The sequence below is a fragment of the Corvus kubaryi genome, unplaced genomic scaffold (assembly GCF_017639235.1).
Source record: "Corvus kubaryi isolate FWS band 111438036 unplaced genomic scaffold, C.kubaryi_AGA036_p1.0 137, whole genome shotgun sequence".
Classification (NCBI taxonomy): Eukaryota; Metazoa; Chordata; class Aves; order Passeriformes; family Corvidae; genus Corvus; species Corvus kubaryi.
In genome coordinates this window covers 8,467,780-8,491,954 of record NW_024580671.1, presented here as the reverse complement: position 1 = coordinate 8,491,954, position 24,175 = coordinate 8,467,780, and the positions used below count along the sequence as shown (strand labels likewise).

Sequence of the window (24,175 nt, the reverse complement as noted above, 5' to 3'; positions counted from 1 at the left end):
CTGGGCTGAGGCATTTCTCTGGCTGAGCCATTCTCATGGTATACTTTGGGCATTCTCATCTCTGCCACGATGCTATTGCTTCTGTGTTTCCTGAGGCATGTCTGATTGTCTGTATGCATTTACTACCTTGTCTGATATTTAAAATGTAAGTCTTTTGGATAAAGGAACATTTCTTTTTTGTGTACATATGGAGTCTTGCACAGAGGGATCCTGATCTGTGACCAAGGCTCTCAGGTACTGAGAGAATGCTAAAGAGAATTTCTGGCAAGAGCTGAGAAATACTCCAGCCCACAGATTTACATGCAGTATTCTTTGAGCAAAGGTGTATTTGCAAACAGGAGACATTTCTGCTAGCTAACAATGTTAAACTTTCTGTGCATACTAGCTCTGACTATGTAAGAGAACTCTGCTGAATATCCAGAACTGGATTTTTCAAAAAAGAAGCAGTATAATTAGTCAACTCTCATAATTTTTAAGAGTCCTCCTAGCACTGCATAGAAATAAAATTAATTATGATTGCACTTAAGGAAAAGATTCATGGCCTGGACTGTTAACCGATGGCTACAATGTAAACTGGATGTAAGCGCTGCCCAGCACATGGCTTCTTGGAATTCAAAGAAATACTTGGCTAGCTTACATTCCAGTTTTGGAGACACTTTGACCTTTTTCTCTTCTTTCTCTAACTGTTTTCTGTGTCTGCTCCTAACAGTTTAAATTAAGGGGAACTGAACTAAGTTCAGCTTTAGGCTGCCCTGTAAAAGAAATGTCATGAGCAGAGATAAATGCATTCCAACACAAGAGGAAAGGTGAATATTTTTGTTTTGAAGCATTAACCTTTTTCAGACATTAATGGGGACACTCAAGGAAACTTTTCTATAAAAACCCCAAATGTGAAAAATAAACCTTCCTCCTAAATATCAAAACTCTGTATATCTGATACGGATGCTTCCTTCTACACTGTTTTGCTGAAACCAGAACTTGTGGGTACAAGTCAAAGGCTCAGGAGATACTTCCTGCTTACAAACCAGTCTCATAAAGAAGCTGGTGCCTTTGTCCCTTAGTGCAGCATTTCCAAACTACCATTGTGAAAAGGTGATACATTAGGTTGCAAATGTCACAGATGGACACATCCTGCTAAGGGCTGAGATGACATGCCCAGAGCATACAAGTCCATCTAATGTGCATCTCCTCACTTTCCCAGATGTCCCACTCTGCCTGCACATTAGGACAGCTGGTGAAGCAGTCACAGAAACCATGCCTGGACAGTCAAGCACAAATAAATTAGACCAGAGAGGAGCTGAGGAAATCAGTCACTGGAAAGCTGCATCAGAGTTTAACCCTCTGATCTCCAAACATCACTTTAAGACCCAAAACTGCTGCTGAAAAAGACAAGGGGATTACTCACACAACTCAAATTACTCATGGGGTCAGGGCAAAAACGGTCCCTGTAAATCTCAGGCTCGAGAAGCACTTAAATAATAACATGGGTATTTTCCCTTGTGTGACTTTTCAAAAGATCAGCTGGACAAATCACTGCAAACCCACCAAAACTGTCTACCAGATGGCAGCCACTGATTAATTTGTCTTAACTTAAGCCAAAAAGGAAGAAAATGTGATGGGTGGAGCCGTAAAGACAAGCACAATCAACATCCGACCAAATAGGGTTTCCTGTCACCTTGGGAACGACACTGATTGGCACTGCGGTTTCCTGTGTACAAGCTAAAACCAGTAGCAACTGGAGTAACAAGAATAAACGCCAGATGAGAGACCTGGGAATACAATAAAATTATTATAAAATTCCTGGCTAAACCTCAGAGGACAGTAAAGGCAAAAGCAAGGGTAGGCATAGACTGCATATGCTAAACAGAGCATTCCCCTGTTCATGAGAGCAGAGGGCCATGAAGCTGCATCAGAAGAATTTCTCTAAACAAGTGTAGGCTAATTTGCCTAAAACCACTCCCAAAAGCGAGAGTCATGTGCTTTGGAAAGTTTTATCTCTTCGCAAGGGAAGAAAAAAGGGATGTGGGACATTTCAAAGCAGAGATGGAAATAGGAGTGGAAACCTACTGTCAACCCACACTAATCTGAAATAATTTTAAGATGTGCCAGAGACACACTGTGGGTGTAAGTTTGGGCAATGGTACACAGTTATTTGCATCTATTTATTTAGATTACAACTCCCACAGAGTTTTGCTTCAAAGAGCTCTAACCACAACCAAAACAGCTTCTCAACCAGCCAGGAGTCAAACAGTTAAAATATGGAGTTTAGAGGGTCTTTGTTAAGCTGGTGCCTGAGTTCACTTCCTCTCCAGAGAAAGGGGACAATTCACATTCCTGCCTTCTTCCTACACTGCAGATAAGTAAAGATGTCTGTAATGGGTTGGACAGAACAGACATTCATGCAACTCAAAGATCTGGCACTGGCAGAAAGTTTTTAGAGTGACTGTGCACTTACAGAAATGTTTCCCAAATGCAGGTTGGAGGCACAGCATTATTCTCTCTCTAGTGATGAATCCACGTGCCAACACAGCCCTCTTGGGCATTGAGAAGGAGACCCTCAAAGCTGGATCCCACCTCATGTTCCCCATTACTTAGTTTCTCCCACCTCAGTAGCCCAGGTTTACAGTCCTTTTCTTTACTCTTCACCCAGAGTGCAGGTGCCAGCAGTCAGTGTGGCTTTCCAGCTAGCTGAGATGGCCTGAGGAGGAGGAAAGACACAACGTAGGGTTTCAGGGAGACCCTGCACTGAAAAGAGAATTACCTAAAAGGCCATAAGCAACTGCCTACAATCAGGACTGCTCCCCTCGTATCAGCTGCTACACCCACTGCACACTTCTTCATGTGCTAGCTACATCTTGAAAAAAAATCACAGTGCCAGGAAAACAAACCCAGGCACTGAGTGACAGTGCTACATATCAATCATTGCAGCCCTGGCTTGTTTTTAGCCTTTGACAACAAGAGCACTCCAAAGCAATTTATGGTCTGGGAATGAGCACATGCACAAACCATTCTCAGGAGGCAGTCTGCATCCAGTCCCTGCTTTTTTGGAGGCAAAGAGAGCTTGGCAATATGGACGCAAACCAATCTCTGCTATGCAGCCTTAGTGCTGTAAGTGCATCTAGGTGTGTTGAATTTATAAGTGGATGCCTCACCCCTGGAGGTGTTCAAGGTCAGGCTGGATGGGGCTTTGAGCAACCTGACCAAGTGGAAAGCGTCCCTGCCCTTGGCAGTGGGGCTAGAACTAGATTTTCTTCCAAGTCCCTTTCAACCCAAACCATTTTATGAATCTATGATGTTACAGACCAGGATGGAATACAGCTGCCAAATGAGAGAAATGTATTTTTAGGTCCTTCAGAAAGTGTGTGTGTGTGGGGATTGTAATTGTATTCTCTCCCTCTTCTTAAATGATGTGAACAAATAGTAGCAAGTAGGACTTTTACTGCACCTAAGGTTAAGGTTCTCATCTTTGCTACATCTCTTCAGATGGACACAACATCCAGCCATCCTCAATCCAGTGGTTAGGAATATGGCTGGAGGAGGTTTATGCGCCAAAAAGTGCTCTAATGAGTTGGTAGAAGAGACAGATCAGAGCACAAAAATTCTTGCCTCCCACCTCAAACTCAGTTTACTGGTCCCCGGTTCTTTGCAAATTCCTTCAGGACAGGATATCACCATAAAACTATTCCACAACTTGTACTTTTGTGTTGGCACATAGCTTTGCTTCAAACAATTACACTGACATTTTCCTAATACAATCCCTACAATTTAAATTAAGAATGCAGAAAGCATACTCAGCGCCACACAATAGGGAAAATTTATCCTCCAAATCTATACAAAGCTAGTATATTTTAGTCAGGAAATTCAAGGCCCCTTCCTGTAAATATTTTAAGTTCACATGTTTGTGCAGTAAACTACAAAACCTGGCATGTTTATAGTAGCCCAACTGCAAGGTGCTACCCTCTGAGCGTTACTTGAAATTATTACTCACAATGGATGGTTTTGTGTAATGATAATGGATCAGCAACACCATAATTGTATTTGCAGCAACTGTGCTCTGTGATCTAAAAATCAGAACACAGACAGAGAGAACTGTTGGAAATTTTTCTCATCTATCAGAGCAGAGATGTGGTTGAACAGTGATATCCTGAGGTGTAGCTGAGGCTGTATTAATGAAGAAAAGAGCACATCAGGTTTTTTACCCTGGGTCCAGTGTTTCTTATGAGGTTTTATTCAGTATACAGTATTGTTAAGATAATGATTCATTTTAATGAATACTGCCTTTCTAAAATGAGGAAAACAGGTATTAGAGTTAGCTTTTGTGGTATTTGTCATCCACAGTATTTTTCATCCAGATGGCAATTGACAGAAATTGCCTAAGAGGCTGAAACTATAGTTTAATAATTTGTGTGTCTATGCAGAATGACTAATAAAAGAGAATAGTTTTCAGTATTAAGAGCAAATTTTTCCACCTCCAAACCTGAAGCCCAAATTATACAGGATTTTCTTTTAAAATACAAGATGTTTCTGAGGAAGGATGCTGAAGTCAAACAGAGAACAATAACTGCTCTCATTATTTGTGTGTGCACCTTTTGCTAATATATTTCTGTTTAAAACTTTACCTTTTGGCACTGTGTTCCACAGACTCCTATGGGTTATCTGAATCTTTTTTTTAGACTGTGAAAAAATATTTTGACTTTCTTTCCCACTAGAATATCTCTCTTTTTCCTGTTATAAGGAAGTGGACAGAGATGAGCACTTAGCATTATAATGCATGTTATTTTAACTTTTATTTCATTATTCTTACAGGGAGCTGCACTCACTGCATGTTTACTGAATAATTCTTAGAACTGAAGAAAGAATTCTGCTCCCAATTTACAGGGACTTTCAGGACGTTAGGAGAAATCTCACCGGGTACAGTCTATTAACTGTGGCATAGGATTTTTATAGTATTGCTCTGCTTTGTGGGGGAAAGTAACATCACATGGAGTTCTCACAGTCAGAGTTCAAGCCAAATTTCACTCATCTGTTATGTTTGTTGAGAGCTATAATTGCTTGATTTAGGTGTTTGTCTCCATACTGTTCTCTATTCTGATGCCTACTCTGATGTCTACTGATTTTCTATAGTGGTTGCAGACTCGGTTGCACAGTCTGTTGAATGATGCCCGCGAGCAGCCCTCTCCCCTCCAAGTTTTGCACTTGCTGGCTCTTCCCTTTCACAGAGTATCTTCTATTTTCCTGTGTCACAGCTGTGCCTCCATACCATTGTGGAATTATTTTATTTCACACTTAAAAATAATTTATTATTTCATTTATCTGCCGGTGCTTTATTTGCCAAACTTTTTGTCTGTTATCATCTTCACTGGCTTGTGGTTTTTTTCAGAGAAAAAAAATTAGCACAAGGCACACATAAAATATTATCTATTCTGAATAAGAGTCCTGTATACCCCTGGCATCCCGATACGTGAACATGAGGAGCTCTTCCTTTTAGACAGAATAATTTTCTGTATGTAACAGACTAAGAAAACACAGTGCTGTGATTTTTCCCTCTGATTATTAAAATACAACAGCCACAGTTTTAAGTCTTTGTGGCTAGAATGGAATACAAATGCTTGAGAAGATTTTCCAAAGTACTGTTTGTGTTTCAACACACAGTAGAAGAGACATTTTCCGCTTTTTCTTTTCTTCCATGTATCTTTGCACAGTAACTAATTTGAACAAAACATCATATTGTGCACTAGTTAGTTGAAATGTAGTTGTCTTAGTCACAAGTAACACTGGAACTAAAACTCACAGCTGAAGTGGCCACAGGAAATGTAAATCCAGTTGTAATATTGTGCCGGTGTGGTAACATTTATCTATTACCATGATTGTGATTTAACAACCCACTGCTTGTACTAAGAATTTTCAATGCTTGATATGGCAGAATGAAATCTAAAATAGCACATTCCACTTCACCAGATTCTGCTTTTGGCTGGGACCATTCATATCAAGATGAATTTTGAGCCAACAAAGAGAATAAAAGGAAGCCTTACTCTTCTGAAGGAAAAAAAATATTATTCATATAAAGCTATAAAAGCCTAAATAGAAAAGTAAACACTGATGCAATATTCATAGATGTGCCCCCAGAAGAGAAAAGAATTATTTACACCCAAAAGTCAGGCGTTGGCACTGTGATACTGTGACAGTTCATCACCAAAGACACTCACAGGAGTACAGTAGCTCTCCTGCTCCTTTGGTCAGTAACAGAACAGTGTGGATTGCCAGTGCAAAAGGTCTTTGCTGCAAAGGAGCAGCAATTGTGAAAACACCAAAAGAGAGCAACTTCAAAGCATTCTGTACTGAATGATCCAGAGTATGCCAGGACGCTGTGAAGAAATAGCCCCTCACTTGCCTGCCTCAGCAATTGTAATAGAAAGGGGTCAGTGCCTCTTTGTTCTGACAGCCCTCTCACCTCCACACCTTCAGTCCACCCCCTGCTCTTGGTCACCACTGTTCCACCCCTTTCCAAACCACACTCTGCAATGTGGGCACATACCCCTGATCAGCATCTAGGAAAATAACAGAATCAGAGAACAGTTTGAGTTGGAAAAGACCCTTAAAAGTCATCTAGTCCCACTCACTTTCCATGGATAAGGACAGCTTCAATTAGAATAGGTTGCTCAGAGCCCCACTCAACCCAATCTCAAATGTTTCCTGAGATCTGCCACCTCTCTGGGTAATCTATTCCAGTGTTTTACCACCCTCACTGCAAAAAACTTCTCCCTCATATCTAATCTAAATCTATTCTCCTTCAGTTTGAAGCCATTACCCCTTGTCCTATTGCCACACGCCCTGCTAGAAAGTTTATCCCCATCTTTCTTATAGACCCCCTTCAAGTATCAAAAGGCTGCAATAAGGTCTCCCCAGAGCCTTCTCTTCTTCAGCCTGAACAAACCCAACTCTCAGCCTGTCCTCATAGTAGAGGTGCTCCAGCCGTGTGACCATTTTCATGGCCTTCCTTGCTCTAACAGGTCCACATCCATCTCATGCTGGGGGCACTGGAGATGCATGCAGTACCCCAGGTGGAGTCTCATGAGAGCGGGGCATGGGAACAGAATCGCCTCCTGAGGCCACTGGGCCAGTTAACATCCCGACTGCGCGACCCCGTCCCGTCCTCCAGGAGCTACCGCTGAAGGATTACAGTGCTGCCTGCCGGCTCTAGGTGTCACCCTGCCCGCACTCTCGCACAGCCGCATCCAGCAAGGCACCGGGCACCGCCGCGTGTGCGTATGTGGCATAAAAATAATCTGCGGCATCCCACACACTTGATAGTGCAAAGAATATGTCGGGAAGCTGTGTCTTATGGAAATAGCTGAGTAAGAGCCTTTCCAGATACACAGAAAAATATGTTCATGGACTTGTCTCTAGTATTCAGAAACGCAATACGTTTTAAGAAGCTGGACAAACTCCCAGAAATATTTTTGTCCATGCACAGTTGTCCATTAAAAATTTGTTTCCGTCTGTACTGGCCAATGCTATTCCAATTAAAAATTGAAAGGTTCAGAGAGCCAGAGGCTGATGTGGTGCTTTGTGAAAACTCAGTTCCACTATATTTTTGCATTTGGATCATAGAATCATAGAATAGTTCGGGTTGGAAGGGACCTTTAAATGTCATTTAGTCCCATTTCCCTGCCATGTGCAGAGACAGCTTCAATTAGATCAGGTTGCTCAGAGCCCTGTTCAACCTGACCATGAATGTTTCCAGGGATAGGGCATCTGCCACCTCTGGGCGAACTGCTCCAGTGTTTCATTCTGATTGCAAAAAAAGTTCTTCCTTATATCTAATCTAAATCTACCCTCCTTTATTTTAAAATCATTACCCCTTTTACTGTCAAGGGCATGTTCCTCAAAGCAGCACCTAGTGTGCAAAGCAAGGCGAGCTTGAGAGGCAGGCATAGAATCATGGAATAGTTTGGTCTGGAAGGGATCTTTTAAGGTCATCTAGTCAAACCCCTCTGCAATGAGCAGGGACATCTTTAACTAGATCAGGTTGCATCATCCAACTTTTCTGTCCCATCCTTCAGAGAGATCGTCACAACTTCCCACCTAGATGGCTATGCACAGCTCACTACCTGCTCAAAGAGAAATCAATGAACCATGGTCCAAACCAGGAACAGTTTGGTCTGGATCATACTAGGCATTTCATGACTATGGATCACTCTTAAGTAACCAAACCAGGAAGTAGTTTGGATAAGTAGAAAATACTGCTCAGGAACTGCTGTCAAGCCATGTGACCCAAGGAATCTCCTAAGTTTGCAAAGGAGCCTCCATATCCACTCTAGCCTGCCAAAAGCTTCTTCTTTGGCAGAAACCAAAATCGGGGTTGCAAAAATTATTGAAAGGGTGCTCCCAAGCTGTGCTATGAGCAGGAGGGGACCTCCAGGTTTGATCCTACTCCATACTAGTAGAAGAAGAGCTGCCAGTAGACTTTTGAGCATGGTTCGCTGCTGCTTGCAGTGCGCAGATCCGTGCTGTAAGATCCACTTCTCCCACGTGTAATGAGGATGGCCCAAGGCTGCCTAATGCAAGGGCTTTTTTTGGGGCAGAAAGGTGGAGAGGAGTTTTAAACTGACCACTTACCTAGTCACTAGGTAACATCTGAGGCAGAACGTGTCAGTGCATTTTTACTTTTTGCTTTCAATGCTGCGAAGTGTTAGAATGAGTATAAATTTGTTCATAGTACAGGTTATAGTAAATAAATAAGGAATACAAATAATAATAGCTGCTTATGTCAGAGGAAAAGAAGATAAACTATTCCCTAAAGTTCTCTCCATCACATCCCCAGACCTTTGTACACTGAGCTTGAAATAAAATTCACCATTTCTTAGAAGTGGACTTGGGCTGATAGAGTCTAACTGTGTTAAAGGTGACAAAAAGTACTACACAATGGGGTGTTATCACAATGGCTTTCACTTTTTCACAACGGTCTATTAGTGTTCTTTTACAGTAGAAACTGAAGTGCTCAACTCCTTCAACTTCTTTTTCCTTAGTAATAACCTAAATGTCTGGTTTATTTGGTCAAACATCAGGTTTAGTTTTCTCTTTGTGTCTCAGCTCTCCATTTTGTCATACCAACTAAGAACTTTGTTCTTTCAAAGGATGCATTTAGGTTAGGAGAATTAAATGCAGAGTTCCTATCTGTGGTGGTGGAAATTAATATCCTAAATCAACTGGTTTTACTTTCTTTGTTTGAGAAATGGAAAAGTTTCTTCTCCTTAAGTACAACAAGTTTCTTCTCCTAAAGTACAAAATCCCTCTACAAATACCTTTCCCTCAATCCCTCTCAACTATTGTATATGCTATGTTAGGTACTAAGTATTATCAAAGAGCTATATGATTCCCATGCTTGTGGGCTTTATTTTAGGGTCTTGTGGAATGAGAGAAACTACCAAAATGTATTTACTTGCTTCCTCCATTCCTTTTTTTTTTCCCCTGCAGTGATATCACTATGTATTTTATGACAGCTTTGCCTTTCAGCCTCTTTTACTCACAGAAGAACCAATCCCCTTCCCTGAGCTCTGTCTGTCATAAATCCATTGATAAAATCTCTGTCATTGAAACCCCATGGTTCAAGCTGAATCAGGGTTACAGCTCAGCTGAGAGTCCTCACATATGAGGCTCTGCTCGGTCTCTGCATGGCATCTGTTCTTTCATTTATTGTCTATGCTGGGGCAGGAGAGTTCAGTTGCACAGCTGCATGTTATGTGAGCTATTCAGAGCACTGATGCTTTATGAAAGTGGCCTGCAGCCATCAGTCAAGAAATTATACAGGTTTCTAACAGAGGAGAGACAGATGTCTGTGTGCATTCTCCTGTGGGAAGAATAAATGGTTTTATAAAAAGACCACTGGCCCAGTTTTTGAAAGTGAGTGGCTAGGTTTGGTGCCCAAGTATTTCTGAGGAATTGCACCGAAGAGTTGGTTTCATTACTTATCACTTCTTCCTTTTTGTAAAGCCTGTTGACTTTGGACTGTATCCTGACCATCATGGAAGGCTGCATTTAGGAAGGAAATTTATCTAAAGGTGATAATGGAAACACTGTACAAGATTTCTAAATGCACTCAGTTGGTGTAAATATTTCTTCTTCCTCAGTTTTCCAGGTGCTAGGGACTCCCGGAGAAATGAGAATGTCCTTTGCTGACAATACATAGCCATCCCTTGAGCCCTCTTCCAGAATTTCCACAATCAAAACAGGCAAAAATCAATGGCAAATAAAAAATTATTTCTTTGGAGTAATTGTTGGAAAGGGGAAGAATATAATCAGCAAAAAGAATGCCACTAACGCAGTTAATCTCAGCCCAAAGCTGAACCTTTTCATACGACCTGAACCTTTGGTCATATGTAAAGAAAAGGAAAGGTAAGAAAATCTGTGAAATAGATGTTAATACACCAAAATCCCACTTCCCAGATGTCCGCCTGGCAAAGTTTCCCATTCACTGACAGAAGACAAACATATGAAATCATGAAGCATAACTATAAAGAAGCAGAATAAATCCTGAGCACACCAGGTACCATCCTACCTTTCCTGGAGCCCCACAGGTTTCATTCTGAAAGGAGATGGACTGGCACACAGGGGAGGTTTGAGCTCCGGAACACATTGGCCTTGAGGGTCCACTACAACATTGACAACCTTTGGAGCCTGTTGAGGCTGGACCATGCTATTGGTGGTCTTATACTCAGTCTGAGATGTCTGCAGGGGAAGGGGTGAGAGGTGGATCTCCTGCTTCTTTTCCTTCTCTTGTCTTAGTGACAACTGGATCTTCTCCTTTAATCTGTACAGAACCTACAGAAATAAAGAGGACATCTCAACTGCCTGGTAAGCAAGGCAAGGAAGGTATTGCAAATGCTGGATAAGATTGCTATACATGGCTTTCATTCCTAGAAGGTAAGCATTTCCCACAACAAGATAAATATTTCCATTACATAAACTGCAGAACGTACATGTGGGCAGTAGGGATTTTAACAGTTCTCACTGTGAGTCAGTACTTATTTGTAATACCTGGAGTAGCATTATTAAAAGGACAAATAACACAGAATGGAAATTAGTTACAGAAGACATTGTGAAGAAGGAAATACTGATGAATAGAGTGACTATAGAAAAAATTTTAAGCATTTTAACACAAGAGAGACAATGGCACAAAATAAAATAGAAGTTCATGACTTAGCCAGGTACAAGTCTCTAATTACAGCACCCTCAATTTGTTTTAGAGCAGATGTTCTTATGTCCACCTATTGCTTATGAATATGGACATCAGATATATGCAACAAAAGCAGAAGTTGTACTGATCTTCTTCCATCAAATTCCACACTGAGGTTGCTGAACCCTGGCTTGGTGAGGGCGGGCAGGTAGCTTGTGCTCAGTAAGGGCACTCCAGAGGTACCCATGTTACACCTGTTTAACACATCTTATTTCTTTGGAGGGCAATGCAAAAAACAATTTCTAAGCCACAGCTGTTCCGTTTTCAAAACATGCCTTACAACCTATGAAATCTATGAGAATTGTAAATATTGCATGTGGAGATGGAAGGCACACAGTTTTTTGAAGATGTCTGCAGACACCCTTGTACTTTCCGTTTTGCTTTATCTGTTCCTGTAAAGCATTTGATTTGGATCCTTGAGTAAGACAAAACTTAGACCAGAGCATTTTTTTCTCTGCAAGTCAGAAGCTGTTTTACAGCTGTTGCCCTGCTAGCACCACATAAAGATCTATCTCTCCATAGCTTTCCACTGATGACTGGATATATCTGATAGGTTTGTTTGTTCAAGGATTAGCATTAGAGGTTTAGCTGGGAACTACCCTAATGTCATTACCAATACACACATTAAACAAGACTTAGCTAGGTAAACCATCTGTTCGTTCAGAATGGTTTAGAATTGCATGGATAAGATCTCTTTGCCATAAATTTGCAGAAACAACAGCCCTACTGTGAAGCAAGGGCGCTGGTACCAGTAAAGATAAAACAGGAGCTTGAAATATTTTAACTGTCTTTTCCTCCAGTGAGTGCTTTCATCTAATTTGCTTCTGATAAACAGCTCAGATATTCATGGCCATGATAATGTTCACCATACTTTCTTGTCACTAATATGTTTTGGCATAGTTTCACTCCTTGGGGACCCAAGGAATTATGGTTTTGACTTCCAAAACATGGACAAGTATTATTTCATATGCTATTCAGTAATCTTTTATTAGACCCTAGAAAAACAATGGCATGACCCTAGCATAAATTGAAAAAAACCTAACAAACTACATTTGATCTAAGTGCTAACACACTTATTCTCAGAGTGGTGCAGGGTTATCATTTTTAATCAATTCTAGGTAAAGTCAAAAAACCAGAAATGGCCAAAAATATAGTGACCAACACAATCTGTCACTCTCACATGCATTAAGCGGGACAAAATCGAACGTGAGCTGTTTGTTAGCTTTACAGATTGCACATACGCCATGTATATTCAGGTCCTGACAAAATCTGAGACAGTGTCCGTTTACACAGTCTAAACAGTAGCACACGTAAAGATAGAGGTTGGACCTGGGAGGAACAGAAAGGGGAATGCCTACAGAAAAGACCACAGCATCACAGCAATTCCATCTGGAAGGAATTCAAGGAGTCTGCTAGTATTTACCTCCGCCCTAACTTCATATCAGCTACACCCAAACCATTTCTGACAAATGTTTGCCTAAAACCTCAATGGGTGAAAACTCCCAAGCTTCCCCAAGCAACCCAGGGTCTAGTGACACATGCGATAACAAAGATCTATCTAATGAGTCAACCAAATCACCCTGGAAAAAATTTGCTTCTTTTCCAATCCCCAATGGAGAAAGTATTATTGTCTTCCTTAGGACAGCTTTTGAAATCTTCCCATGTTTGAGAACTATCATGTTTCTGCTTGCTCCTTTTCCTTGTCATAAATAAACTAAATTATTTCGTGTCCTCTGTCTCTCTGATCACTCTTGAATCTCCTTCCTCCTATAATTGCCTGAATTTTTTCACAAATGTGGTAGAGAGAGACAATACAAAATCAGTAAGACATGATACTACAACCAAGTAATTACCATAGCAGAGCTGAATTCAGATCTTAGAGATCATATCCTCATTTATATATCCCAGGGTCAGAAGTTTATTTTTTGCAACATTGATGTTGCTTATGTACTTCTGTGATACTGTTCTGTGATACTGCTGGAACCTTTCCTACAGAACTGTTGTTTTGCCACGTATTTCCTACATTGTATTGATGCACATGATTAGAGCTCTTGTCCCTGCCAAGCAGCATTCTTGTTCTTTCCCATCTTTTCTCTGGCACCCTAAGAATATTTGAAGTTCTGATACTGTCATACACAATACTTAAAATTCCCAATACTGTCTAAGCATTCAAGATCATTAATGAAAATATTGTACAGTACCAGGACAAGGACAGGCAGCATTTTCTATACCCTTCCAGTTAAATAGTCAGTAATGACCAAAATATCTCTTCTCCAAAGTAGAGAGTAGAGAAGAAGAGACTTCTAGAGTTATCCTCCTCTTTTTGAGTGAAATGGCATGGGGAAATGGAGACAAGAAGAAAGTAGAAATTAAATAAAGCAACAATTTCCTGTGATAAAATAGCTGCTTTTCAAATCTTAGGGAGACTTTGAAAGATTAAATAACATTTTGTTATAAATGTCAACATTTTTTAATAACTTTAGATTAAACATGCTTTCTGTCTTAAGGTTGTAAGTAGTTAAAGAAAATTAAATGTGTTTGAGAGCAAAATATCTCAAAAGACTCCAAGATACTACATGTTCATAAATGCTGATAATTGTCAGAGAATTCAGTTAACACTTACATTTGTGCACCACAGAATTATCACACAATTCAAAGAAGGAAAACATGTAAGATACAACATTGGACAAAAATGCAAAACTTACCGTACAAAAGTCAGTGGTGGTGTAGTGTTGTTCATCTTCTGTGTCACCATTGCACATCTCATATTCAACATATTAGAATTGTGCCTAATGTTCAGAAACCTGGCCACTGAACTCATACAATGTAAATGGCAAAGTTGCTCAAAAATATGATTACTCCTTCATGTACTTACTAGTCATTTCAGTTTAAAATTTGTGCATTTGATACACGAATACCAACACACACTCTAACAACTGTGCACTGATAACATTCTATCAATGTGGTGTTGCTTTTACTATCCAATAAAACTGAAAACAAAGGCGGTAAGAGGACTTCAGGGATCCTGGAACCTAAGAAGGTTGAGAAGTCATCACTCATGTCCCTACACAGTGACTCTGTAGATTTAAGAACCTGTTATTTATTTCTTCAACTTCCTTCTAGTTACATTCTTCATTCAACCCAAAATGCATCAAGAAACGTGATTCTTCAAAATTTGGTTTCCCACCATTATGAGAGCAACCAATTCTTGGAGTTGAGTTTGTAACAGCCTTAAGAAAACACCTGTCATGTAAAGAATGTGTGACCCTATCTTTCAGACTAAGAAAAGCATGAAATAAAAACCAAAATAAAGGTAAAGGGAAACTTACCATTAAACAAGTCACTAGAATGACAAAGATGCTGAGAAATATGACAACTGCATAAAATCCTTCTTTGCTCCAGATTTTGTCTGCTTCATGCTGGCCTTGCAAAACATTTTTCTTTTTTAAGCAATGAAACAGAAAGAGAGAGAAAAAAAGTTATAGAGTGGCATGCGCAGCTTAAATGGCTCTCATTGGGCATTAATCACTCTCCTCAGCTTTGTCAGCGTTGAAATTCCACAGCACATGGCATGACTTTGAACGCTGCTACTGGCACGCCGTGCCCACGCCCAGTCCATGGAGCAGAGCCACCCTGTGCTCCCAGTGCTGCGTGGGGATCTACGGCCCTCCATGGATGCCAAGAGAATCCTCCACCAGCTGTCACAGGCTGCTTGAAGGTAAAGCAAACAAGAGCGAGCACCTTTCTTGGAAACCACCTGGCTTGTCAGGTCAAAGGGCTGTGCTCCGTGTGGGCTTTGGGAGACTCGCTCTGCCTCTTTCTTCCTAGTGCTTATCTCCAGCCCCAGCACACGCACGCCAGCCTTCCCACTGTTTACACGCAACATGGAGCAAAGAGCAGGTTTGCCTTCATGAGCCGGGAAGGCCTCACACTGTCACCTCTAGATTACATACACATATATGTAAAAAATACTGATTTTGCTGAAAAAAATCTCATTATCTGTCTATCTATAATTCTGATTATGCTTAATCTCATTATCTTTGGCTTCCTGCTGATAGAACATTTCTGAAACAGCTGTGCACACTAAAATTTCCAGAGCTCCTGGGGAACTCCTGGGGATTAGGAAATAATAATGATTGTAAAAGCATTTATTTTTGTCTTTATTGCAGCATTGGGACTTGGTTGGACAATTAAATTACCAGAATTTCACTATGTTTTCCAACAGACATTTTGTAGCAGAAACAAATTACATGTATCCTTGGTCTAACTGCAATATATTACTTAGAATAAAGTATGTTGTCTGATGTTTCTGGGACCACAGTTCAGTAGACATCACCCTTCCAATTTTCAGCTACTTGCCTTTATTTTCTTAATTGTGTATTTTCAGCAGAGTTCTCAGACTGAGTAAAACCAACTTTCTAAAATTCTGGTTTCCATTGTAAATGGTCAAGGTTTTTATGTTTCCCTCTCGCTGAAATTCCCTAACGGTTTTAAATAATCCTCTTGTTCAACTACAAAGTTGTCTCCCCATCCCAATGTGGCCTTTTTTCTTCTCTGGGGATACTGTGCAAGAGGACTGGCAGTTTATCACAGAGGGAAGAGTTCCTCTACACAAAGATGAGTGGCTGCTCAGCGGGCCTGTAAAACTGCAGGGACCCTCTAACACTTTACATGGGTACATCATGCTCCAGCATCTCCTTAGCCACCCATTAGCCTGCTCTTTCACATAGCTAATGTATCAACTTTGTCTTCCAAAAAGGCAAAGCCTCCCAAAGCCAAGCCTCTTCAGCCTCCCAAACACCGAAAGTCCCGATGATGATGAATTAATGTGAAAAAGCTTCTTGAGGAGTGGGAGATCATGGCTTGAGGAAGACAATAAGCTGACAAAAAATCTGCTGGGTGCTGGATCCCAATATAGTTTTCATGGTCCTCCTTTCAGCACAGGATTGTGTCCTGCTAGTTTTGAAAAGAGGTAGGACAATGCAAGACAATTCACAGATACAACTGCTACAAAATGCAAACAGTTAGAGAGGAATTTGGTAGCATGACTAATTTACAGAGACTTGCTTGCTTAAACAAATGCACGTGTGTAACTGAGAGCTGACATCTTTAGAATGGAAAGCATAATAAAGAAGAGTTTTCTTTGGAAGTAATAGTCCTGGGGACCACAATCGAAATCCTTCAGCACAACTACAGAAACCAATCTTGTAAAATTAGTGTATTTGTGTGTGTGTGTAATCATGCAGTGTTTCATGGTCTTGGCTTTAAAATATTGCACGTATTGACAGTTTAAAAAGGCTTATAAAGTGTCAGTTTGATGTTTAATGAGCAACTTAAAACCCAGGGGTTTCAAAGAGAAGCTGGAAATCTTGCCAAATATCTCTGCAAAAATTGTTCCTAGACATATTTAAACACTGCTGCCACTGTAGTGGGGTACAGCTCTCTGTGCAATCTGCTACCTCAGCACAGCAAGGTCATTCTGCTGTGCTCATGGCACAGGACTTGGGTCCCAATACTGGCTGAGAGCCCAAACCTGCAGCTGCTCTACATCCAAGACTGCTCCTGTTGAGGTCCATGGGAATTCCATGGTGACAGCAGCAGCTGCAGCTGTGGCCTATTAGCTATAAACTCAGTGTTTGACCCTGAGTGGGTTACCTGATGGCTTTCCGGTGTTTCATATCTCTCAGGAGGAAATTTAGACAAAAAGCAGGATCTAAAGGAGAATTGGCTGTGCTGACCTTTTGTAAGTGAGTAAATGGGGCCGTTTAATACCTCTTCACTGAAAGGACAAATACACTAAAAAGTAAATGAAGAGCTAATAGGAATTTTAGTCACAGTGGATGAGAGACTTAAATAAACTTTAATTCACTAATGTCACAAAACTTTTAAAATATTTTATAACAGACTTCATACACATAACAGAATGAAGAGAATAAAAGAAGAGAAGACTTTAAGAGAAGGAATCTCTGTGATGTCTGTCTAGTGCTACGTGTGTTCAAGATACGTCTTTGCCAGATTTGTCTTTCTAACAATGATGTTCAAAGAATATTTAAAAATGCTGTAAAAAGGGTAAAAAACATATACCACAACTCCAACTTACTTGACACACCATTTCCAAACATTTTAGTAGTACCTTCACCTACTCAAGGAAATCTCTCTCCTGGATCTAATTGGTGGAGAGCAAAATCCTTACTTACGCTGCTTCCTAATGACAGAAGAAGCTGTGACCTCCAATAACTGAGTCATCTCACACTCACGATAAGGAACTGCTTCTTGAAATGTCAGTGCTGCTCATTCAGAACTTTGTTCCTTTGTCTGGGAAAACTGATAAGAGGGATAGTAACTGCCACATTCACTACAATTTGCTGAGGCCCAGGAAAAAAGCTAATTGGATGGCCAAATGCAAGGCAAAAACGAGATGATTCTTGTCTTTCTGAGGAGTACGCTGGAGGATATACTCAGACTAATTTACAAAAATCCGCAGCTAATAAGGTGGGGTAATATCAGAGTGGATGGAGTGGCAAGGGAATTCCAGTAGCTCAGGCAGCATCAGGTCTAGAGCAAACAGGGAGGAAGGCATAATTTCCTAGTATTTCCATTCCCTAAGGAGTCTCCAATCAGGCAAGTTTTTCAGGCAGAATGAGCCAGGGTAATTTAAACTGTTTAAATACAGCATAATTCAAGGTGCAGAAGAATCAAATGTATTCTTACAATGCCATTCAATCACTAACCTTATGGAAGAGTGCCTGCACCCAAGGGTATCTGCTTTGCTCTGAACTGGAACAAATGTGTTTTTTCTAAACAATTTTTATAAACTTTCTTTCTTTTTTTAAAGACACTAAAAACTCACTCTGGCTTTTCTGGTCTTATTATGGAAAAATAGTGGAGTATTTCTACAAGGAAGTAAAACGAGCAGCCAGCTTTTGATAATAACAAGAGAGACATTGACCTGAAGTAGTCACTGTAAAATCTGTGACTGAAAGATCCTGCTGCAGTACCAGGACCTGCCAGAAAAGGTAGATTTTCAGTGGACAATAGGTGAATTTGCAAATTGGGTCAGTTAACCCCAATTAGTCCCTTGGGCTGGAACACTAGTGAGAGCACAGCGAGCTGTAGTTCTGAGCTCAGAAGAAAGCTCACAGGGAGCTGGGGGTAGAACTCAAGATCAAAAAGGGTTCATGGAAGTTCACACTGAACAGCTTTGTTTTTTCTGCTCTTTTAACTAGCTATTAACTAGCTATTAATTAGCTATTTTAGCTAAGGCACATTAGGAAAGGCTGCCCAGAAATCACTTCCACCCCCAGTGAAAACATGGAGCAACGTGTGTGACCTCTCAGGCTCACAGGACACTGGATAATAGCCACTTAACCATGTCTCCCATGACAAAGTCTCCCCAAAGGCTCTACCTTAGGCACATGCGTGATGCAGTGCTGTGATTCCACATCCACACTGGCAGCCTGCAGTGCTCCTGTTCCTGTTGGGCGCTCTGGGTGCAGCCATGCAGCTGTTACACTACACCTGCCTTGCCCGATCACGGGAGCATGTCCTTGTGCTCTGCTTTGTTCCCAGGTGCCTCTGTCAGTCCAGGCTGTTGTAATTTCTAAGATACTGGTTTTGATCCCTTGTCCTTACAGCGACTTACAGTTTCTGTATACTTTAAGTGCATGATTGCTTCCTTTGATTTCTTCTCTAGTATGTTAATATCACATACTTCAAAGGCAGCCTCTTTGTGCAAGGAGGCTGTAATGGTACATTTTGGGATTGCATAATTTTGGTATGAACTCTGGAAATTTCTCCTTCAGTGACACATCTCCAGCTGGAAGTTAGCTTAGCTCTCAAAACATAGTAACCCTTATTTCATTTACTGGAACTTCAGTTACTTTTGTCATTCAAAATCACTTCAAGTTCTCTTCTAGTAAATTCTGAAATCTAGTAGTATTTTATTTTTAATCCAAGCACAATTTAAAGACATTAGGAAACCAGGATTCCCACATCATAATAACACAGACTAGCTAAGTAATTGAATTTAGTCCTACCATGAAGCAGCAATTTGGTACTTTGTTCTGGAGAGGCCTGCTCTTGACTGGTACATCCCATGGAGCAGAATTCAATCCGAAATCCCACTTCACACACAAACTTCAGACCATAATAAAAGAGCAAATCCTAAAACTACAATAAGCCACTGGAAAAGCAAGGAGATATGAAAGGTATAGACATTGTCTTGTACCCCTGAAATGGCAAGGATTCCATTAAAATTACACATTCCCACCAGTACATATCTCATTCTACACCAGGCAGTAAAGTGCTCTAGTGGTTCCTACAGCAAAGACACATAAGGAAACTGCTCTTTCAGCTACTGCAGAATAAGAAAGTGGGATGTCATTTTGAGACAGGCAATTTACTTGAAAATAGATCAACCAGTGATCAACGCTTTTGTGCTGATGTGAACAAGCAAATTATTTCTGTAATGAATGGAAATGTAGTTCCAGGTACCGACATTCACTGAGACTTTTGCTGTTTATGGTATAGTTTGGGCTGAGACTTTGAGCAGAGCAGTTTTCCATGTGGGTTTTCCTACAAAATCTTGGTAAAATTTCTTTGGACAGGCTAATCTCCCTCAGCATTAACCCTATGGGGGTCTAGTTTACACTAAACCTTGCTAAAAAGAGTCAACCAAGCCATCTCAGGAGAGGTGTCTCACAGATGGGATGGACTACCTGTCAAACATATCTCTTTTTGTTTACCATAGAGAGAGAGACAGCAGACTTTCAAGTCTTAGGCAACTCTTACTGAAATACAGCTGAAAAAGGAGACAAATTCCAGCCCTAACACCTCTGTGTCAGCCACCCACCAAGATGAGAGTAATGCTTCTTTTGTGCACAGATACACTGATAGTGCACAAACAATACTGGTTGTGAAGCATTCGTACTTTTGCTAGAACAGTGTACAATTTATTAGCTCATGATTTAATCAGGATTGATAGCTCAGGAGTACACACACAATGGGTAAGATAATGTGTCAAAGCTATGTAAGGCTTTGTATAACTATACCTTCCTTCAAAGGTTTCCCTGTTTTGTTTCAGTTTGCTGTTTGGAAAAATTTGTTCTTAGAGCAAATTGAGGGAAAATAAGTGGTTAGTAGCTGACCAAGTAAAGATTGTATGTTGCTGCCTTTTAGATGTTGTTTTCTGTGTAGTCTTACACATGTAAACCATTTACTGAGATCCAAAAGCAACCTATTAGTGTAAAGCTGAATTATTTTTCAGGATCAGTGCCTTAGCTGTATAATCTGCTATCAATTGAAATATTAAAATAATCTCTTGTGTCTCCAACAGTATTTGAAGGAGTTATAGACTGCACAACTTTCATTCTAATAATCCTTTTCTAAATTATTAGCTACATTTTTTTCAGAAAGAAAATACAAATATCTGAGCACTCCAGATTATTGAAATGTATCTAACTCAAGATGAGCTCTTGAGTTCAGAGCTTGTTTTTTTTCCAGCATCTCTTCATAGCTTGATGACATTTCTCCATTCATCTATTACTCATGTAAGTTCTTGCCCCATGTCTACCTGAAGTGTTATTTGTAACTAAAGTACTAGGAATAGATAATTGCATCTATCCCAACCATCAGACTCGTGCTTCAGATACAAAGGAAATTCTGACCTAAACAGCTCAGGTTGCTGATGGGTGATATAAAGACTTTATTTGACGTTTGGAAACCACTGCTTTGCTTTGTTTTGTATTAGAACAGCTAAAACAAGAATCTGAATTTTGACAATGTAGTCTCTGCTTTGAAATGGATTTTTTTTCCCAAAAAATGGATGAAGTTATACAAATAATAGCTATAAGTTTAATTTTGCCCTCTATTTGGAGCAGGTAAAGAAAAATCTCTCACCAATCCTGAAAATAGAAAGAAGCATGGGTGTAATGCACAGATTCAATTTTTCAAAATCATGTCAGACACAAGTTACATGGGTAGTAATGGTGACACCTAGATTCTGCATTCCATTTGTCTCTCTACTGAAACTGTTGTATCTTCTGACCCCCATTAATAGACCAGAATTCCTTATGTCCACTTCCTTTAAGGCAATTGGTGCATGCTTAGGATCTAAACTCTGATTTCAATGACAGCTCATCTGTGTGAGGAGGACCTGGACGTTAAAGAGTAAATAGCCTAATGAAGCACTACTAAAGTTGTTTAACAGGGCTAGTTGGATGGATCTGGCCTAGTGGAAGATGCACCAGCCCGTGGCAGAGGGGTTGAAACTAGATGATCTTTAAAGTCCTTTCCAAGCCAGACTATTCTAGGTTTCTATGATAATTGCTTTATAGTAGCAATGCTATCATAGCCTATACATTTTCTGCCTCATGCTTGAGAACCTCAGCCAGAAAACTACCGAGGATGTAAGCGCCGCATCTGTATCAAAGTAATACAGGTTAGAAAATTGATAACCAACCTCAGGGGAGACCTCTGTTATTCCAAACTGGGATAAACTCTGATGCAAAATGTTGATATTAAGGGAACGCAGCACTTCTTCAGATGGGAGTGCCTCAGAAATTCCTGGCTTCCTGTTCAGTGGGGACACAAACAGTTCTACACAGTTCTTCTTCCCCTAGGGGAAAAAAAAAGCAAAATCATAGGAGGGGTCTGACATTAGATAATCTCTGCTGTCTGTAGATTGCAACTATAATTCCAAAAACAAAAGCATGGAATATAAAGGTTGCAACCTGCTCTGTGAGGAGAGCATACCTTTTCCCTGTCTCTGTAAATCCCAGCAGACTGTGGAAGAAAATGCAAATCCTATACACGGGCATGTATGCTTTGTCTCCATCACTATTGACAAGGCAGACTTTTCCTGAGTCTTGTGTCATTAAACAATCAATGTAACATTGTGATGGGAGGAGCTATGGGATGGGGTCAATGGCAATGTGCCAGCAGGGATTTTAGCAGATAGTTCATCTGAGCTGAGCTGATAGAGGTTATATATCATACATATATATATATATATATATAATATAGCTTAGCATAATGCTGTGATATTCATACATTACTTTCTAGCCCCTTGTCAACACACTGCCGACACATACCACAATGAAGTCCTTTTAGTTGACTGCAGTGCAAATTAATATGGTACAACAAAATTAAAGGACCAGGGAAGTTTTGTTAACACTTAATGGGTAACCTGAGGATGTCCACTCTCCTATCTATTAATACTTGTCCTGGTGTCTTTGATGCCAGTCCTGGCAGCCTAAGAGGTTCTGTATTAGAAATGTCAGTGATGCTCACTCTTTTTCAAGGTAGCAAAAGGAAAGAGAGTTTCTCTGTTGTGATAGACTCAAACAGCACCCGAGACCAGTGCTTCAGACAGCTCTGATGTCCAAACAGGTTGTGGGAACCTTGGCTCCCCAGGGCTATGGCCAGCATAGCTGACACTGTGGGACAGAGTTCAGACCTGGGGGATTTCCCACACATGAGGCAGGCATGGAGCTGCTCCCTGCATTGCTACCTGAGCAGGCAAGAACCTCACCAGTCTGGTTATTTGCTATTCATCATTATGGGATCAGTTCAAACTGGGATAACCCTGATTTCCCCTGCCTCCTTCCCATCACCTTGAATGTGCATCATCTCTACTGAAGTGAAGAAAAAGACATCTTTTGCTATTCTTAAAACACCTTTGCATAAAATACTCTTTTCATAAAATACTCTTTGCATTCAAAAGAGAGCTGCACAGAAAGGGACTCTTGCAAACGTGTCTGCCCTAAATCTGTCCTCTGTGGTCTCACATGCACTGCTGGTCCATCTGCTCAATAAGAATGGTAAGGACACTGGCTACTGGTGGGACCTGAAGAAACTGATTTAAGGCTGTGGTTGTACTCAGTCTCTGACGTGAGTAGGTGACTGCTGCTGGGTGAACATCACAGGCACCAGGCAAGGCTTGGTGGGTATGCAGCACTCCCAGTGTTTTGTGCCTCCTCTGTTTATGAGTTTCTCTGCCCATTAAACGACCTTTATGGGAGAAGGATGTACTGGAAACGTTAAGGAGATACTGGAAGTTAATATTTCCTGGCACACTATGTGCTGTTACATGTAAGAGGTTAGCAGGCTCTCTTCTCTCCCTGTGCCCATCCACATCCTGGCTTCCAGACTCCTGATCACTTCTGAGAGCTGCTCCCTTGGGAGTGAGTCACCTTACCTCACTTCAGTTGTCTGCCTCCAAAAGTCAGCAGAGAGAGACTGGCATCTCTAGAGAATTATTTAATCCATCCTAATATTATCGGGATGGATCTCAATGCCTCTTCTCCTGCAGTTACCATTCTCTATACTGCTTTTACAGGGAGCCTAGATGAGCAGACAACACTGAAACAAGGCAAGATGAATTTTGATGTGCTCTGCTTGCTTGTCAGCACTCTGCATGAGAGGAACTGTCTCATGTTAGGATGAAAAGTGGGAATAATGTCTCCTAAGATGTATTTGTCTTCCTTGTGAATTTTGACTGTGCATGATTTTTAGAGCAAATAAGGGAAAAGTTTGCTTGCTTTCTTGTATCGCTGAAATATTAACTCATAGAAAAACCTTTACAGGTGTTGAGAAGACTAATTAATAATAGTACTTACTGTATTCTGGGCTATATGCAGGTGCAAAATGACATTACCTTTTCCCTTAAATCACAAATGAGAGGAGAAAGCAAAAAGCAATGGAGCCAGTAGGAAAATGAACAGCATGTTTCTTCTGTTTATTTACATAATTTCTATAGAGCATAGTAAGAAAGCTACTAGGTGATTCAGTATGTTGAAATACACATCTCAGACTCCAAAACATTTCTCATTTAATTGTGCTTTTCTCTGAATACGTCTTTCAATCTTTCATTCTGGTCAATGCAGGGGACAAAGGAAATTTAGCATCGCTTGTCACGAATGAGTGAGATCCCTGAAGAAC

General features: G+C 40.6%; 1 protein-coding gene across 3 annotated transcripts in view; it reads right to left on the bottom strand.

Annotated features, from left to right (window-relative positions):
• The window catches only part of PTPRR (protein tyrosine phosphatase receptor type R), a 140,914-nt gene that overhangs the window by 43,636 nt on the left and 73,103 nt on the right, over window positions 1-24,175 (bottom strand). For 2 of the 3 annotated variants that reach the window (XM_042017769.1, XM_042017768.1), the window contains exons 4-6: window positions 21,696-21,851; window positions 14,566-14,676; window positions 10,559-10,821 (exon numbers count right to left, since the gene is read on the bottom strand). In XM_042017769.1, coding sequence (XP_041873703.1) covers window positions 10,559-10,821; window positions 14,566-14,676; window positions 21,696-21,851 — 530 coding nt within the window. The remainder of the gene's footprint in view (window positions 1-10,558; window positions 10,822-14,565; window positions 14,677-21,695; window positions 21,852-24,175) is intronic. The other variant, XM_042017770.1, reaches the window with a different exon arrangement.